Source organism: Hemiscyllium ocellatum, chromosome 36 (genome assembly GCF_020745735.1).
Source record: "Hemiscyllium ocellatum isolate sHemOce1 chromosome 36, sHemOce1.pat.X.cur, whole genome shotgun sequence".
NCBI classification, from domain to species: Eukaryota; Metazoa; Chordata; class Chondrichthyes; order Orectolobiformes; family Hemiscylliidae; genus Hemiscyllium; species Hemiscyllium ocellatum.
In genome coordinates, this window is record NC_083436.1 from 40,899,780 (window position 1) to 40,919,861 (window position 20,082).

Sequence of the window (20,082 nt, forward strand, 5' to 3'; positions counted from 1 at the left end):
GACCCTCTGACAGTGCAGCACATCCTCAGTACTGACCCTCTGACAGTGCGGCACTCCCTCACCACTGACCCTCTGACAGTGCGGCACTCCCTCAGTACTGACCCTCTGACAGTGCAGCACTTCCTCAGCACTGATCCTCTGACAGTGCGGCACTCCCTCAGCACTGACCCTCTGACAGTGCAGCATTCCCTCAGCACTGACCCTCTGACAGTGTGCCACTCTCTCAGCACTGACCCTCCGACAGTTTGACAGTCCCTCAGCACTGACCCTCTGACAGTGCGGCACTCCCTCAGCACTGACCCTCTGACAGTGTGGCACTCCCTCAGCATTGACACTCCAATGATGCAGCACTCCCTCAGTACTGACCCTCTGACAGTGCAGCACTCCCTCAGTTCTGACCCTCTGACAGTGCAGCACTCCCTCAGTACTAACCTTCTGACAGTGCGGCGCTTCCTCAGTAATGACCCTCTAACAGTGTGGCACTCCTTTAGCACTGACCCTCTGACAGTACGGCACTCCCGCAGCACTGACCCTCCGACAGTGCTGCATCCCCTCAGCACTTACTCTCTGACAGTGCAGCATTCCCTCAGCACGGACCCTCTGACAGTGCAGCATTCCCTCAGCGCTGACCCTCTGACAGTGCGGCGCTCCCTCAGTACTGACCCTCTGACAGTGTGGCACTCCCTCAGCACTGAGCCTCTGACAGTGTGGCACTCCCTCAGCACTGGCCCTCTGATAGTGTGGCACTCCCTCAGCATTGACACTCCGATAATGCAGCACTCCCTCAGTACTGACCCTCTGACAGTGCAGCACTCCCTCAGTAATGACCCTCTGACAGTGTGGCACTCCCTCAGCACTGACCCTCCGACAGTGCTGCATCCCCTCAGCACTTACTCTCTGACATTGCAGCATTCCCTCAGCACGGACCCTCTGACACTGCAGAATTCCCTCAGCGCTGACCATCTGACAGTGCAGCACTCCCTCAGCACCGATCCTCTGACAGTGCAGCACTCCCTCAGTACTAACCTTCTGAAAGTGCGGTGCTTCCTCAGTAATGATCCTCTGACAGTGTGGCACTCCCTCAGCACTGACCCTCTGACAGTGCAGCACTCCCTCAGCACTGACCCTCTGACAGTGCAGCACTCCCTCAGCACTGACCCTCTGACAGTGTGGCACTCCCTCAGTACTGACCCTCCGACAGTTTGACAGTCCCTCAGCACTGACCCTCTGACAGTGCGGCACTCCCTCAGCACTGACCCTCTGACAGTGTCGCACTCCCTCAGCACTGGCCCTCTAACAGTGTGCCACTCCCTCAGCACTGGCCCTCTGATTGTGCGGCACTCCCTCAGCATTGACACTCCGATGATGCAGCACTCCCTCAGTACTAACCCTCTGACAGTGCAGCACTCCCTCAGTTCTGACCCTCTGACAGTGCAGCACTCCCTCAGTACTAACCTTCTGACAGTGCGGCGCTTCCTCAGTAATGATCCTCTGATAGTGTGGCACTCCTTCAGCACTGTCCCTCCGACAGTGCAGCACTCCCTCAGTACTAACCTTCTGACAGTGCGGCGCTTCCTCAGTAATGACCCTCTGATAGTGTGGCACTCCCTCAGCACTGACCCTCCGACAGTGCTGCATCGCGTCAGCACTTACTCTCTGACAGTGCAGCATTCCTTCAGCACGGACCCTCTGACAGTGCAGCATTCCCTCAGCGCTGACCCTCTGATGGTGCAGCACTCCCTCAGTACTGACCCTCTGAAAGTGCAGTACTCCCTCAGTACTGACCCTCTGATAGTGCAGTACTCCCTCAGTACTGACCCTCTGACAGTGCGGCACTCCCTCAGCACTGACCCTCTGATAGTGTGGCACTCCCTCAGCACTGACCCTCTGACAGTGCGGCACTCCCTCAGTACTGACCCCCTGACAGTGCAGCACTCCCTCAGTACTAACCTTCTGAAAGTGCGGTGCTTCCTCAGTAATGATCCTCTGACAGTGTGGCACTCCCTCAGCACTGACCCTCTGACAGTGCAGCACTCCCTCAGCACTGACCCTCTGACAGTGCAGCACTCCCTCAGTGCTGACCATCCGACAGTGCAGCACTCCCTCAGCACCGATCCTCTGACAGTGCAGCACTCCCTCAGTTCTGACCCTCTGACAGTGCAGCACTCCCTCAGCACCGATCCTCTGACAGTGCAGCACTCCCTCAGTTCTGACCCTCTGACAGTGTGCCACTCCCTCAGTACTAACCTTCTGACAGTGCGGTGCTTCCTCAGTAATGATCCTCTGACAGTGTGGCACTCCCTCAGCACTGACCCTCTGACAGTGCAGCACTCCCTCAGCACTGACCCTCTGACAGTGCGGCACTCCCTCAGCACTGACCCTCTGACAGTGCAGCATTCCCTCAGCACTGACCCTCTGACAGTGCAGCACTCCCTCAGTACTAACCTTCTGAAAGTGCGGTGCTTCCTCAGTAATGATCCTCTGACAGTGTGGCACTCCCTCAGCACTGACCCTCTGACAGTGCAGCATTCCCTCAGCACTGACCCTCTGACAGTGCGGCACTCCCTCAGCACTGACCCTCTGACAGTGTGGCACTCCCTCAGTACTGACCCTCCGACAGTGCAGCACTCCCTCAGCACTGACCCTCTGACAGTGCAGCACTTCCTCAGTTCTGACCCTCTGACAGTGCGGTACTCCCTCAGCACTGACCCTCTGACAGTGCGGCACTCCCTCAGCAGTGACCCTCTGACAGTGTGGCACTCCCTCAGCACTGACCCTCTGACAGTGTGGCACTCCCTCAGCAATGACCCTCTGACAGTGTGGCTCTCCCTCAGCACTGGCCCTCTAACAGTGTTCCACTCCCTCAGCACTGGCCCTCTGATAGTGCGGCAATACCTCAGCATTGACACTCCGATGATGCAGCACTCCCTCAGTACTAACCCTCTGACAGTGCAGCACTCCCTCAGTTCTGACCCTCTGACAGTGCAGCACTCCCTCAGTACTAACCTTCTGACAGTGCGGCGCTTCCTCAGTAATGACCCTCTGACAGTACGGCACTCCCTCAGCACTGACCCTCCGACAGTGCTGCATCCCCTCAGCACTTACTCTCTGACAGTGCAGCATTCCTTCAGCACGGACCCTCTGACAGTGCAGCATTCCCTCAGCGCTGACCCTCTGATAGTGCAGTACTCCCTCAGTACTGACCCTCTGAAAGTGCAGTACTCCCTCAGTACTGACCCTCTGAAAGTGCAGTACTCCCTCAGCGCTGACCCTCTGATAGTGCAGTACTCCCTCAGTACTGACCCTCTGAAAGTGCAGTACTCCCTCAGTACTGACCGTCTGATTGTGCAGTACTCCCTCAGTACTGACCCTCTGACAGTGCGGCATTCTCTCAGCATTGATCCTCTGACAGTGTGGCACTCCCTCAGCACTGACCCACTGACAGTGTGGCACTCCCTCAGTACTGACCCTCTGACAGTGCAGCACTGACCCTCTGACAGTGCGGCACTCCCTCATCATTGACACTCCGATGATGCAGCTCTCCCTCAGCACTGACCCTCTGGCAGTGCAGCACTCCCTCAGTACTGACCCTCTTACAGTGCAGCCATCTCTCAGTACAGACCCTGTGACAGTGCCACAATCTCTCAGTGCTGACCCTATGACAGTGTGGCACTCCCTCGATACTGATCCTCTGACAATGCAGTCGTCACAATTATTGGCCTAACCCATGTGATCTGGTGTTAACAGTTTGCAAATTGTACCGACAGGAAAACACCAACTGCTCTCTCAATGCTATGCCCCAGCTCTCTATCTTTTAATACATCCTGGTGGAGATGTGGATGAAGGGCTTATGCCTGAAACATCGATTCTCCTGCTCCTCAGATGCTGCTTGACCTGCTATGCTTTTCCAGCACCACACTCTCGGCAGAGATGTGTAAAATACTAGGGCCAGCAGAGTGGAAATCCTTACCCTAGTCCTCTTGGAGAATGAATGATCCAATCTTTCCTCCAGCACCCACAAATTCCACAGAAATCTTATAGTGCAGAAGAGGTCATTCAGCCCATCAAGTCCACACTGACCCTACGAGGAGCATCCCACCCAGACCCACCCCATCAACCCTGCATTCCCTACGGCCAACCCACTTAGCCAGGACATCCTTGAACACTATGGGCAATCCATCTAACCTGCAAATCTTTGGACTGTGGAAGGAAACCGGAGCACCCAGAGGAAACTCACACAGACAGGGGGAGAACGAGCAAACTGCAGACAGACAGTCACCCGAGGGTGGAATTGAACCTGGGTCCTTGGTGCTATGAGACAGCAATGCTAACCACTGAGCCACCATGCTATGAGAAGCAGTTTTGGCAGATGACACTAGCCCTACATCAGAGGGTGGTTGGGATCCTTGCAGGAGAGTTTTGACTACGTGTTCTGCATTGAGCATTCAGCAGTGCCAGTGCATGACCTCAGCAGCCTGCTTCCCTCTCTCCCCTCTCCATTCCACACCTTGAAACCTTAGCATTTCTGGGCACTTAAACCTGGGGGTGGGTTTTGGTGCAGGATTGGTTCAGTGTAAACAAGTGACACCGCAGAGTCATAAAACTCTCATTTCGCACGGACAGGTGTAATCAATCTGATCTCCGCTTATTGGAACCAGATTTCACAGAGATCTGCTTCGTGCATTAAGTCACAACACTAAGCAGGAAAGGATTTCAGCTCCAAGTTATGGACTGTAATTATGTGCATATGTAATGACTGTACTCACCGCCAATGTAAATTGCACAGTTTTGCTGCACCCAGCATAATTCGCTCTTGTGAGGACAGGGGTATAGGCTAGCTCTACAGCACAGACCACCCTGAGGACAAAGTGTCAGGAGCAGCAATTTATTGCAGTTTAGTGGTTGACCCGTCCTTGGGTCAAATAGCCATTTTATTTAACTCATAAATAAAGGAGGCAGCCTTGCACAAAAACAGTGGGGTTTTTTTCGATCCTGTCCACCTTTTGGGTTCTAGTTTGAATCTCTCGCCAACGTTCTTGGATTGAGTTATCAAATTGAGTTGGAGGCCAGAGGCGCAGTGTCTGCTCTCCGCTGGGCTGGTTTCCATGCCTCCCTGCAAACCTGCAAACTAAGCCTGAAGGTGCACGGTCAGTCTACGAAGCAGAAAACTGAGCTTATTAATGCGACTGAAGCCAATGGTGGTACGTGTGCTGCTGGAATCTTTTGAATGAACCATCTGCTATCCTGCTTGAAATTGCCAGATCCTTGAAGGCTGGCCTTTGATTAGATTACTTACAGTGTAGAAACAGGCACTTCGGCCCAACAAGTCCACACCAACCCGCCGAAGCGAAACCCACCCGTACCCCTAGCCCTACCCCTACATTTGCCCCTTACCTAACACTATGGGCAATTTAGCGTGGCCAATTCACCTGACCTGCACATCTTTGGACTGTGGGAGGAAACCAGAGCACCCGGAGGAAACCCACACAGACACGGGGAGAACGTGCAAACTCCACACAGTCAGTCGTCTGAGACGGGAGTTGAACCCGGGTCTCTGGCGCTGTGAGGCAGCAGTGCTAACCACTGTGCCACCGTGCCGCCCACGCTCTTCAATATTCCTGCAAGTTAACCGCTTCATATCCCCATGCAGTTCCAGCAAGGCTCACTTGGTGGGTCTGATAGGAATAAGCAATCCCAGTCTCAAGATATTCTCTGAACACCCTGGTCAGTGACCTTATTGCACACCGCTGGTGCAGGGGAAAGTTGAACCCAGGTCTCCTATCTCAGTGATAGGGACGTGACCATTGTGCCGTAAGAGCGCCGATCCCAGGTCAATATGTTTGCACTGTCTGCTCCCATACCACTTCCAGTCAGGATAATGACAGAGCAGCAGCACAGTGTGTAGTCTCCTGAGACTGGAGCTCATCAGCTCCAATCACTTTGACTGTTTTTCTTCTTTCTCTGCTTTTTTTAATCGTACTTTAACCTTACTGGCCTTCTGTGGAGAGCTCAGTCTCCAGCACATCTGAGACAAGGTTTCTTCCCAATGGGCAGCAGCAGAGGGAGATGGGTTTGTTTTGCCAGTGATGGGGTGGGTAGGCGAGACGAGAGTGTGTTTCTGCTGTTGAATGTTAACGATCACACATTCCAGGCTATAGTCACAGAGCTGGACAGTACTGGTACAGACCCTTTGGTCCAACCCATCCATACTGACCAGATATCCCAACCTAATCTAGTCCCAAATGCCAGCATTTGGCCCATATCCCTCTCAACCCTTCGTATTCCATATACCCATCCAGATGCCTTTTAAATTTTGTAATTGTACCAGCCTCCACCATCATTCCATACACGCACCACTCTGCACGAAAGAGTTGCACCTTAGGTCCCTTTTAAATCTTTCTCCTCTCACCTGAAACCTACGCCCTCTAGTTCTGGACTCCCCCACCCCACAGAAAAGACTTTGTGCATTTACCCTCTCCATGCCCTTCATGATTTTATAAACCTCTATAAGGTCATCCCTGAGTCTCTGATGCTCCAGGGAAACCAGGCCCAGCCTATTCAGCCTCTCCCTGTCATTCAAACCATCCAACCCTGGCAACGTCCTTGTAAATCTTTTCTGAGCCCTTTCAAGTTTCACAACATCCTTCTGATAGGAAAGAGACCAGAATTGCACACAATATTCCAAAAATTGCCTAACTAATGTCCTGTACAGCTGCAATATGACTCAATGCTCTGACCAATAAAGGAAAGCATACCAAACACCTTCTTCACTATCCCATCTACCTGCGACTCCACTTTCAAGGAACTTTGAACCTGCACTCCAAGGTCTCTTTGTTCAGCAACACTCCCCAGGACCTTACCATTAAGTGTATAAGTCCTGCCCTTTGCCTTTCCTAAATTCCAAATTATCTCATCTCCCTTTTTTGACCTCCTGAATTTCCTCTTAATTATGCTTCTACTGCCTTTAGACTCTTGTAAGTATTCACTCGATCTATCCTGTCCATATCTTAGATTAGATACTCGACCGTATGAAACAGGCCCTTCCACACCGACCCCCCCCCCCCCCCCAAAGAGCAACCCACCCAGACCCATTCCACATCCTCATATTTACCCCTGACTAATGCACCTAACATGATGGGCAATTTAGCATGGCCAATTCACCTGACCTGCACATCTTTGGACTGTGGGAGGAAACTGGAGCAAACCCATGCAGGCACAGGGAGAATGTACAAACTCCATACAGACTGTTGCCCAAGGCTGGAATCGAGCCCAGGTCCTTGTCACCGTGAGGCAGCAGTGCTAACCACTGAGCCACCGTACCGCCCTCTGATATATGCTTCCTTTTTTTTCTTAATCGGAACCTCAATTTCTCCAGTCATCCTGCATTTCCTACATCTACCAACCTTTCCTTTCACCCTAACGGGAATATACTGTCTTTGGATTCTCATCATCTCATTTTTGAAGGCTTTCTATTTTCCAGCCATCCCTTTACCTGTGAACATCTGCCCCCAGTCAGCTTTTGAATGTTCTTGACTCATACCATCAAAATTGGCCTTTCTCCAATTTAGAACTTCAACTTTTAGATCTGTCCTTTTCCATCACTATTTTAAATCTATTAGAATTATGGTCGCTGGACCCAAAGTGCTCCCCCACTGACACCTCAGTCACCTGCCCTGCCTTATTTCCCATGAGTAGGTCAAGTTTTGCACTTTCTCTAGTCGATACATCAGAAAACTTTCTTGTACACACTTAACAAATTCCTCTCCATCTAAACCATTAACACTATGGCAGTTCCAGTCTATGTTTGGAAAATTAAAATGCCCGACCATTACCACCCTATTATGCTTACGGATTACTAAGATCTCCTTACAAATAAAGCCATAGAGTCATAGAGATGTACAGCACGGAAACAGACCCTTTGGTCCAGCCCATCCATGCTGACCAGATATTCCAACCCAATCTAGTCTCACCTGCCAGCACCTGGCCCATATCCCTCCAAACCCTTCCTATTCATATATCCATCCAAATGTCTTTTAAATGTTTCAATTGTACCAGCCTTCAGCACTTCGTTTGGCAGCTCATTCCATACACACACCACCTTCTGTAAGAAAAGGTTTCCCCTTCAGTCCCTTTTAAATCTTTCCCCTCTCACCCTAAACCTTTGCCTTCTAGTTCTGGACTCCCCCACCCCAGGGAAAAGACTTTGCCTATTTACCCTATCCATGCCCCTCATAATTTTGCAAACCTCTATTAGGTCACCCCTCAGCCTCCGATGCTCCAGGGAAAACAGCCCCAGCCTGTTCAGCCTCTCCCTATAGCTCAAATCCTCCAACCCTGACAACATCCTTGTAAATCTTTTCTGAACCCTTTCAAGTTTCACAACATCTTTCCAATAGGAAGGAGACCAGAATTGCATGCAATATTCCAACAGTGGCCTAACCAATGTCCTGTACAGCCACAACATGACCTCCCAACTCCTGTATCAATAATCTGACCAATAAAGGAAAGTATACCAAATGCCTTCTTCACTATCCTATCTACCTGCAACTCCACTTTCAAGGAGCTATGAACCTGCACTCCAAGGTCTCTTTGTTCAGCAACACTGTCTAGGACCTTACCATTAAGTGTATAAGTCCTGCTAGGGTTTGTTTTCCCAAAATGCAGCACCTCGCATTTATCTGAATTAAACTCCATCTGCCACTTCTCAGCCCATTGGCCCATCTGGTCAAGATCCTGTTCTAATCTGAGGTAACCCTCTTCGCTGTCCGCTACACCTCCAATTTTGGTGTCATCTGCAAACTTACTAACTGTACCTCTTATGCTCACATCCAAATCATTTATGTAAATGAGAAAAAGTAATTTCTTTTTCAATTTCCTGCTGACCACTGGGGGGATCTATAATACAATCTCAATAAGGTGATCATCCCTTTCTTATTTCGCAGTTCCACCCAAATAACTTCCCTGGATGTATTCCCAGGAATATCCTCTCTAGGTACAGCTGTAATGCTATCCCTAATCAAAAATACGACTCCCCCCTCCTCTCTTGCCTCCCTTTCTATCCTTCCTGTAGCATTTATACCCTGGAACATTAAGCTGCCAGTCCTGTCCATCCCTGAGCCACGTTTCTGTAATTTCTACAATATCTCATGTTCCTAACCATGTCCTGTGTTCATCTACCTTCCCTATTAGGCCTCTTGCATTGAAATAAATACAGTTTAATTTATCAGTCCTACCTTGTTCTCTGCTTTGTTCATTCCTGCCCTGACTGTTTGACTCACTCCTTTTCTCAACTGTACCAGTCTCAGATTTGATCTCTCTCCTGGTGTTCCTGGTGATGGTGGGGGAAGGTGAGAGTGTGTTCCCTGCGGTGGGGGAGGGAGGGAGGGTGAGAGTGTGTTCCCCGCAGTGGGGGAGGGAGGCGAGTCTGGTCCCAGTACCCGGTGTGGGACCCAATAACTGCAGCGACGGATGTATTTCTAAGATCGGCCCAGTGTGGACCCATGGTGACAGCGTTGTTGTTAAGGGCAAGGTGTCACCAAAGAGTGGCGCCATGGGATGGGCAGCGGCATTGCAAAGAGACTCAAGACTGGCTGACAACTTAATCCTGGTATTAGTCTCTGCGTTGGTGGGAGTCCAACCGACTGCAAAATTATGCCATAATATCTCTGAGCATGTTGACAAACATATCTAGAAGTGCTCAAATCTTCAGCAGGTTTGAGCATGGAAATCTGAGGAAACTATTAGAATTAGGTTTATTGGCACATGTACTCAAGTGCAGGAATACTGTGAAAAGGGCACAAAGTCACCACTCCTGGGGCCATCTTCGGTACAACGGGACCTAGATACAAAATCTTAGGCATAAAGTTGAAAATAGTGAAATAAAGTCAGATGTTTGATTTTTAGTGCTGAGCCAAGTGGATTCGGTTAGGTTAGGTTAGGATAACTGGTTGGCATGGACGAGTTGAACCGATGGGTTTGTTTCCGTGCTGTACATCTCGATTACTCTATGACTGTATGTAAACAGGATTCTCTTCAGTTTGCGGGACACAAACATATCCTTTACTGAGATTACGTAGGTGCAGAAGTAAGGTAGAGAACAGTTAAACCAGAGACAGAGACTAATGTCTGTGTTAATCACATTCGGTATGATTGAGATTTCTTTACTATACAGATCAAGGCTTGCATTTATACAGCATCTTTCACAAACTCCAAGCATCTGTTACATCCAATGAAATAGTTTTTAACTGTAGTCAGATCCTTGAAAAATCTGCAGCCTTATTTGCATCAAGCAAGTTCCCACAAAGAATAATGTGAGAATGAGCAGATGATTTGTTTGTGTGATGTTAATTCAGGGATAATTATTGCTTAGGACAATATGGATAATTATAATTTGTAGGAGACCTGTGCGTCGGAAGGTGATTGAGGGGGAGGGGCTGAGGGTCGGAGGCTGAGTGAGGGGGACAGGCTGAGGGTCAGAGGTGAGTGAGGGGGACAGGTTGAGGGTCGGCAGGTGAGTGAGGGGGAGGGGCTGAGGGTTGGGGGGTGAGTGAGAGGGAGGGGCTGAGGGTTGGAGGATGAGTGAGGGGGACAAGTTGGGGGTCGGAGGATGAGTGAGGGGGACGACACCCTTCGATGAAAAGTGTCTGGGAGTGGAAGGTTCCAGAAGCAGATTGGCACAGAATTAAATTAGTCTTGTTTATTTACAAATTGATTTTGATTTTTAAAGTTATTTCATTTGCCAGTGTGGGATTTAGCAATGTAAATTATTTTGGTTTGCAGAGTGTAATGTTTTGATGATTTTCTTTCTGATAACGAAAGACCCACAGAACCTAACTGCAGTTTAACTTCAGCTTGGATGTGAAAATGTAACTCACTTGAAATTATTTCACTTGTGACTGATAGAAAACCACAACTTTAAGTGAGGAATTACTGTAAACACATTCTAAATGAGCAACTTGATGGGCTGATTTCCCATAATAAAGAAAATCTGCTTATAGCAGAAACCAATAAATTCTAATTAATTGGATTAACTAGATTCCCTACAGTGTGGAAACCGGCCCTTCGGCCCAACAAGTCCACACCGACCCTCCGAAGAGCAACCCATCCAGACCCATTCCCCTTCTCTATAATTACCCCTGACTAAAGAGTGATCCAACGTGGTTGAGACCTGATGGTGTGTCCTGTCTCTCACTTTCCTTCTTTTCTATGGTCCCTTCACTCTGACTGTTATTGACGTGCGAAGGAAACGTGGCATGGTTGAACGATCTGGGTGATATGATGAGAGGAAAGAGAAACTGATAATTTTTTAATGATGTTTATATGATAAAATACGATCTGAATGACTCAATCAGATGCCCCATTTTAATCAGCATGTCTTTGCTAATTTCTTTCTTGAGGATACTCCAAAGTCATCTCAACGAAGAGCTATTGAATGCTGCACTGACCGGGACTTCTGTAACCGAGATCTCCACCCGACATTGCCACCCCAGGATATGAGAGGTAAAACAAATGGCGGATCATTTCAGAACCTATGCTCACTTGAGTTCAAAAGATGTAGCTGAGCTGAGATTTTTTTCTTAAATGTTTATGCATTCTTGGGATGGAGGCATCTCTAGCAGTGTAAGCCCGTCCCTAATTACCCCTTGGCTTGCGTGGCCATTTCCAACTGCAGTCAAGCGCACTTGGGTCTGGAGTCACAGTTGAGCAAGACTGAGTAAGTGTGGCAGGTTTCCTTCCCGAAAGGATGTAAGGGGACTGTATGGGTTTTTGCAACAATCAATGACCGTTGTCATGGTTATCATTATTGAGGAGGACGTATTTATTCATTTACTTTGAAGCTCTATCAGCTGAAGCAGTGGGATTTGAATCCCTGGCCCTAGAGCCTTAGTTCAGGATTCAGGCTTACGACAGATTGGTGATGTGTACAGCCACAAGAGTACTGTGCCTCCTTCTCCTGATAAACACCTGTGAGACTGCAGGCGGGCAGAAGGACTAATTGATTGGTCTGGTGCAGGGTTAATGGGCAGTGTAGCCCTCCCTCGGTATTGTACAGTTTGATGATTCGCTTGATATCGATCACACTGCATCAATTTTCATCCTGATTTTCTCCCACTGTCTCGTTTGGATTGATTTACTTTGAGCTCTCAGTGCAGATGTGATGCTACTGTTCTCATAAGGACGGCTTTCTTTGGATTACGCCGTGTGTATCATCACTGCACAGTGGGTTTTCAGGGATAGTGGAGTGAAGATATTAAAGGTGTAGATGCTGAAAATCTCGAGCAACCATTGGAAGATGTTGCAGGTAACTACCAGAGCAGGCAGGAGTGAACAGATAACCTGATGATCTCAGTGGCAATACCATGTCTGTTCCTTTGAATGCGTGGCATGTCTTTGCCATCCCAAACTAAAACGAAGAGCTGCAGATGCAAATTAGAACAGAAATTGCTAGAGAAACTCAAGGTCTGGCAGCGTCTGTGGAGAGAGTCAAGAGTTAATGTTTCGAGTCCAGTAACCCTTCTTCAATGGCTGGGAAAAGATGAATAGACATGTTGCTGATGGGAGATAGGGATGGAGTGAGCAGGTAGGTGGAGACAGAGTTCAGTGGGAAAGAGAGAAAATTATGCAGACAAAGGGATGGTTGATAGTAAACCAGGGAAAGAGAAAAGCTAGTAATGGGGACAACGAGGAGGTAAGAATGGGTTGGCTGTGCCGAGAGCAGCCCATGCCATAACAGTGTCTGAGACCTGGGGGTGGGTAAAGGACATGGAGGACGTTGAGTCCTGAAAGCTGCAGAGTGTCCAAGAGGACAATGAGATGCTGTTCTTCCAGCTTAGACTGAGTCTCCTTGGAGCACTGCAGCAGATCCAAATCCGTGAGGAGCAAGGATTTCTGTGTTGAGTGTGTTCCTGAAGAAGCTGTGATAATGGTGAGACGTGTTGAAAACATAACCAGGTTAATGTACAGTTGACCTTGGAGGTGGTCCAGAGGAGGTTTGCAAGAATGATCCCAGGAATAAAGGGCTTTGTCATATGAGGAGCAGTTGAGGACTCTGGGTCCATACTCGATAGAGTGTAGAAGGATGAGGGGAGGTCTGATTGAAACTTACAGAATACTGAGAGGCCTGGATAAAGTGGACGTGGAGAAGATGTTTCCACTAGTAGGAGAGACTAGGATCCTGAGGGCCCAGCCTCAGAGTGAATGAATGACGCTTTAGAACAGAGCTGAGGAGGAATTTCTTCAGCCAGAGGTGATGAATCTGTGGAAGTCATTGTCACAGAAGACTGTAGAGGCCAAGTGACTGAGTGTATTTAAGTCAGAGATAGATAGATTCTTGGTTAGTAAGGGGATCAAGGGTTAGGGGGAGAAGGCAGAAGAATGGAGTTGAGAAACATATCAGCCGTGATCGAATGGTGGAGCCGACTTAATGGGCGGAATGGGCTCATTCTGCTCCTGTGTGTTATGATCTGATACCCTAAAACAGCCATATCCCACAATCCCTTCAGCCACAAGAACCATATCTACCTTCTTTGTTAAAACACATACTGTTTTGGCCTCATCCACATTCAGTGGTAGTGAATTCCAGAGGCTCACCACTCACTGGGTGAAGACATTTCTCCTTATCTTAGTCCTAAAATGTTTACCCCTTATCCTTAAACTCAGAACCCCTGGTTCTGGGCTTCCCCACCATCAGGAACATCCTTGCTGCATCTAAACTGTCTGGTCCTGTTAGAATTTTATAGGTTTCTGTGAGATTCTCCCTCATTCTGTAAACTGCAGGGAATACAGTACTAATTGACTCAATCTCTCCTCATTGAGTCCAGCCATCCACGAGTAGTTTGGTAAATCTTCACTGCACTCTCTCTATCACAACAACATCCTTCCTCAGATATGGAGACCAAAACTGCACACAATATTCCAGATGTGGTCTCACCAGTGTCCCATCCAACTGCAGCAAGCCATCCTTGTTCCTGTAACTGAATCCCCTCACTATGAAGGTCAGTATACAGTTTGCCTTCTCTACTGCCTGCTGCACCGACCCGCTTACTTTCTAGTGACTGGTGCACAGTGGCAGCGGCATAGGGGCAGCACGGTGGCACAGTGGTTAGCACTGCTGCCTCACAGCACCAGAGACCTGGGTTCAATTCCCGACTCAGGTGACTGCCTGTGTGGAGTTTGCACGTTCTCCCCGTGTCTGCGTGGGTTTCCTCCGGGTGCTCCGGTTTCCTCCCACAGTCACAAAGATGTGCGGGTCAGGTGAATTGGCCATGCTAAATTGCCCGTAGTGTTAGGTTAGGGGTATGGGTGGGTTGCGCTTCGGCGGGTCGGTGTGGAATTGTTGGGCCGAAGGGCCTGTTTCCACACTGTAAGTAATCTAATCTAAGACACCCAGGTCTTGTTGAGCATTCCCTTGTCTCGATTTGCAGCCATTCAATTAACAATCTGCCCTCCTAGTTATGCCACCAAAATGCATAACCTCATTATACTTTATCTGCCATGTATTTGCCCACTCACTCAGTCTGTCCATAAGACACTACAACATCTCTGCATCCTCCTCACAGCTCACCCTCCCACCCAGCTTTGTGTTGTCTGCAACTTTTGAGATGCTCTGTTTAGTTCCCTCATCTAAATCATTCGAATCCTGATAATCGTGGGAAGTGCCATAAAAATGCAAGTCTTTTCTTGCATTAAATGTACTTTTTGTGTTGAGAAGTAAAGTCGGTGTCTCCCCGGCACCTGTTGTAAAAATAAGCCGGAACATTCTGGAAGGGGATCTGATATTCGGTTTCAGTGTTGCAACCTATTTAAGCTTGACACTCTGAAAATTAGTGTCACAAAGCCCTGAATAAGACCCAATACACAGGCACAAAGGAAACCTGGAGTGGCAAAAAGGCAATTTAAATGCAGAAAGAGATTATATCTTTCATTCTGTCCCTCTGGATTTTACTCTCCCTTGTCGGTGGATTTGAAGCTAAGGGAGTGGGGGAGAGATTTCTAAAGTCCATGGTGAGGGCTTTTCCATTGTGACTGGTGTGATATTTAATTGAGGACAGAAGTGTTGGGCAGCTTTGCTGTTCGCTTACTTATTGAAGCCCCGAAGTGTCTAAATAATGGACAGTCAAAACTGTCATCAGGACCTGGAGCTCCCTCCCAACACTGTGGCTGTCTCTAACTCCCGAAGACTGCAGTGGTTCAAGAAGGCAGCTCATCAGCACCTCCCTCAGGGCAGTTAGGGATGGGCAATAAATAGTTGCCTTGACGGAGATATTCACCTCCATGAATTCCAATAAAGACCTCTCAGTGAGTTCTAACTAGGTCGTGAACAGCTACGCTTTGTAATCACACAAAAAGAAAAAGGCAAAGTCATTTTTCGTGGCTCTGTGGAGTCTGTGAATCAAGTTATGGCCATTTGTACCTCGTTTTTCGTTATTTGAAAAACCTTCTGTTGTGTTTGTGTCTGCACATCCACCCCACGCTCCTGACCTTTGGGCACCCAATGCAGAGGGGTGTGGGCAGACCAGAGGATCCCCTCGTGGTTCTGCCCTTGGGCCTAGCCAGGCTGGCAATGAACAGGTCCAGGCAGCGTGTCGTGAAGGAGATCCATCTCTGCCAAGTGCTTGTCCCTCTTCTGTGGTTCCATTTATGCCTGGTGTCTTTGGAGAGGGGCCACACAGTGTCCATTAACGCTCACAACATCTTTAGAAAGAGCTGGGCATCCCAGAGGGTAGAGTGCTTTATCTCCCCATCCAACTCCATTTTGAGTTAGCCCCCTCCCCCTCTCCCTCTCTGGTGGCCTGCATTGCCCTTACTGGGCTTTGCATGTACATATCCAATTGGCTATGACAGGTGATGTATTGGTGGCATTAAATAAGTAAAAACAAAAGAAAATGTCACAGTGATTCGGTGATGGGGGAAAAGAACATTCAGTTGTGTTGATTGCAGCTATAGCAAAAGATAAAGTCGTGATTGTCCGAGAGCTGCTATCACATTAGAGAGAGAAGAGTGGTGATGCTTCAACACAAGGGTCAGCATGCCTCACGGCAAGGGGAATGGTTGGGAAGGAGAGCCCTTCATGGTTATCTGAGCCAGTGTGGGAATTGAACCCATGGTGTTAGTGTCACTCAGTATCAAAATCAGCCTTCCAGCCAACTGACACAAGATTTCTCGTGAGCCCCCCCGCCTCCAAAACAGGTGAGTGCCCACAGACAAAATGCTGGAGCAAAGTCAGTTCTGATCTTCCACCTCATGCTTCTGCACTAGTTTGCAAAAGCTTCCTAGTTAGTTTTAAACTCTTCTCCCACATTTTACAAGCAAATCAAAAATCATTGAGCACTTGGCTTTTTTGTTGTGTTGTGGAGATAAACCCTTAAGTTTAAAGATGAGCCTGTGTCACGTTGGGGCGAGTACCTGAAATGCTTTACTGTCATCTATTAGACGAGAAAAATCGTTGAAACCTGACTGGTTGAAAATGAGTTTCATTGGGAACTGGGTTCTGCTGTATTTGAGGGTTCTCAAATGTCAATGTCAAATTGTGTTAGGGCAGTGTCAGTGAGCCCAATCTGTTGTTCTTCCAGAAACGAAACCATATTTTTGCGCAAATCTGCAAACATTGCAGCAGTTAGTGTGCATCTGATGAACTGCAGTCAACCTATTGAAGAAAATATGATGATCTGGAGATGTGCTTGTTAATCTCTGACTGGTTCAATGCATGAGCATGATTCAAGCATTTAAACGTAGCTGGCTGTAATAAATCTGCTGCACTGCACTTTCCTTGTCCCTGTATCTGTGCGAGCCGTGCAAATATTGAAAAACACTAAGTGCAGATAAGGTGGGGGAGGAAGCTGTGTTTGCCAGCCTTAGTGTCCCTGAAAGGAACAGAGGTGGTGACGTTTTGTCTGGTTCCTTGGCAAGAAATTAGGGGCAGCACAGTGGCTCAGTGGTTAGCACTGTTGCCTCACAGCACCAGGGGCCTGAATTCGATTCCAACCTCGGGTGACTGTCTGTGTGGAGTTTGCACATTCTCCCCGTGTCTGTGTGGGTTTTCTCCAGGTGCTCCGGTTTCCTCCAAAGATGTGCAGGTCAGGTGAATTGGCCATGTTAAATTGTCAGTTAGGTGCATTAGTCAGAGGGAAAAGGGGTTTGAGTGGGTTACTCTTCAGAGGGTCGGTGTGGACCTGTTGGGCTGAATGGCCTGTTTCCACACTGTAGGGAATCTAATCTAAATCTGGTGATGGATGAGAGAGAATGGGGTAAGGGTGAGAAAAAGAGGAGGAGTTAGGAGAGAATTTTTGGAGATGGGGAGCATCTCTATGTAGATCAAGCATCTAAAATCTTTTGGTTTTAGCAGCATCACCTTTTGAACGCTAACTAAAGATAACTGATCTGTGTCCTTTCATGATTAACTCCAGTATAACCACATGTTGTAAATCTGTCTGAATACGATCAGTGTGAAAGTTTAGATGACTTGGTTCAGAAGATTTTTTTTGGCATTGGGGTCATGGAGTCCTTCTCAAAGGAATACCATGCTGGTTGAGTTCTGACCTGAAAAGAGAGAGACCTGTTGCTGTAGTTTTCCATCTCACACTCGTCAGGACAAGTGCAAGAATTCCAAATTTCAAATGATCACAACAATTTGTGCAACAGGAGAAAGGGTGTGCTAATTGGTTGGTAAAATGATTCTGATTAGCTGAAATATTGCCGTAGAAAAAGTAAAGGAACTCTAGTGAAATAAAACAATGAACAGCATAGTCTGCAGACTGGAAACAAAGACAAAAATTTGCTGGAGAAACTCAGCAGGTCTGGCAGCATCTATGGATTCACAATGCTAGGGCCTGGTTGAGTATTCTTCATACTCCTATTATGAACGTGCCATTCAAATGCTTTGTGTATTTAGGGTAGGCCATCAAATCTAGGTGTTGTAGGAAACCAGGTGAGTGTAACTGGACTAACCACATTGCTACATATGACTTGTGCTGTCATTGCTTCAACTCTGATGAGATGTTTACAGTGAAGGGCTCATTGCGTTTCACAGGATCAAAAGGCATTTCATAAAGTCCCTCAAGTATTTATGGCATTCCCTTTTGAAAGTTCAAACTGAATGTGCTTTTGCCAACTTTTCAGGCAGCATAATTCCCTAAAAAGACATATCTACTCAACGTCTCAGTGCCATTTTTTATTTGTTTGCTCATTATCTTGAAGCGATGTACTGCACTAACTGACAGCTCTCTGCTAAAAATAAATGGTAGGCATTTTTATGTGGGAGAAAGGGAGGACTGCTGGAGGCAGGAGTCAAGAGTGTGGTTCTGGAAAAGCACAGCAGGTCAGGCAGCATCTGAGGAGCAGGAGAATCGATGTTTCGGGCATTAGCTGTTCATCAGGGCTGATCAGGATTCAGAAGAAACATCAAGTAAAATGGTTGGGATTGTCACCTGACCACAGATTGAGACTTTGTGAGACATCCATGTGGAATAAACAAAATCATTTGCAGTGAAATTTCCATTTTTACCTGAAGTAATTGAGACTAGGCAACTGTGTCAGTGTCAATAAAACTGTTCTCATGTTGAATTCACACGTGTATAACAATTCCACAAGTCAGGAGATGAAAGCTCACCTGTCAGTTTGACAGCTTGGAAAGCTAATGGAGCTGGACTTGAGAATGCGCACTGAACTATATTTCAGCATCTATTTTTAAGAAAACAGCTGGAACTGTCATTTCTTGGAAAATAGGTGCCAGTAAAATGTTGGAAAAATAACCGATCACACACAACTCAAAAGTTATCTACAGATTCCACTACAGATAAGGAGAGAGGTTAAACACTAAACAACTATAGTCCGAGGTTCAGAATTTCATACCTCCAGGATGCTAAGGACTGTTTAACTGCAGAATCTGCCAGACAGTCTCTCTTTTCAACTTTTATTACCTGTGTTTGATGTCCCCTGCATTCACCTATCACCATCCCTCCTACCTTTCCCCCAGCCATCCCTCCCCCATTTATTTCTCAGTTCTCTTCTCCCTCCCTAGTCCTGATGAAGGGTCCTGACCCGAAATGTTGACTTTCCTGCTTCCCTGATGCTGCCTGACCTGCTGTTCCTTTCCAGCTTCACTTTTAATCGACTCTGACTTCCAGCATCTACAGTCCTTAATATCTCCAAGATGTTGTGGTTGTGATTATTTTGTTTCTGGATTAGTCTTGAATAAAGCTCCTGTTGCCTTCACTCAAGAAAATCTTGTGTTGATCATTTATTTTCGAACAAGCTGCATTTTACTTGAAGTATGATAGCTGCAGGTGGAAACCAAAGATTTGAAATAATTGATTGAGAGGGAATTACAATGAAGGGTGCTGATTTCCCCTTCCACACCTAGTTGTAAACTATCTTTCCTGCTTTCTAACAGTGATTACACTTCCAAAGGACTCTATGCACTCTGAAGTCCTTTGGGATATCTGTGGTTATGAAAGATGCTAGAGAAATGCATTGACTTCTAGCCATCCATTTAACCTCCCTGTGGTAATCTCCAGAGAAAGCCAATCCAACAGGCTGCCAGATTATCAAATAGCAGTTCGTTTTGGTGGATTAATCTGCATATGCTATGGAATTTTTGAATTCACTGTATAGCAGAAGATCATTCTACGTGGATTGAGGGCTAACTTCACCAAGAGGAGTGGTCTTGCTATTCACTTTAGCAAGGCCTTCGACAGGGTTCTGCAAGATAGACTGGTTAGCAAGGGTAGGTCACATGGGATCCGGGGGAGCTAGCCAGTTGGTTGCAAAATTGACTTGACAGTAAGAGACAGAGGGTGATGGTAGAAGGCTGTTGTTCAGACTTGAGGTCTGTGGCCAGTGGTATGCCGCAAGGATCAGAGCTGGATGAGAATGTAAGAGCATGGTTAGTAAGTTTGCAGATGATGCCAAAATTGGTGGCACAGAACATAACAAATAATGTTCTCTACAAGTCCAGTGAGATCTTGATCAACTGGGCCAGTGGGCTGAGAAATGGCAGTTGGAGTTTAATTCAGATAAATGCGAGGTGTTGCAATTTTGGTCACAAACCAGGGCAGGCTGGTACAGCCTGATACAGAGAGACCT

General features: G+C 47.6%; 1 protein-coding gene across 5 annotated transcripts in view; it reads left to right on the forward strand.

The window, feature by feature from the left end:
• Positions 1-20,082, forward strand: part of bmpr1ba (bone morphogenetic protein receptor, type IBa) — a 504,629-nt gene that overhangs the window by 458,040 nt on the left and 26,507 nt on the right. For all 5 annotated transcript variants that reach the window (XM_060851677.1, XM_060851678.1, XM_060851679.1 and 2 more), the window contains one exon: positions 11,397-11,499. In XM_060851677.1, the coding sequence (XP_060707660.1) occupies positions 11,397-11,499 (103 nt within the window). The remainder of the gene's footprint in view (positions 1-11,396; positions 11,500-20,082) is intronic.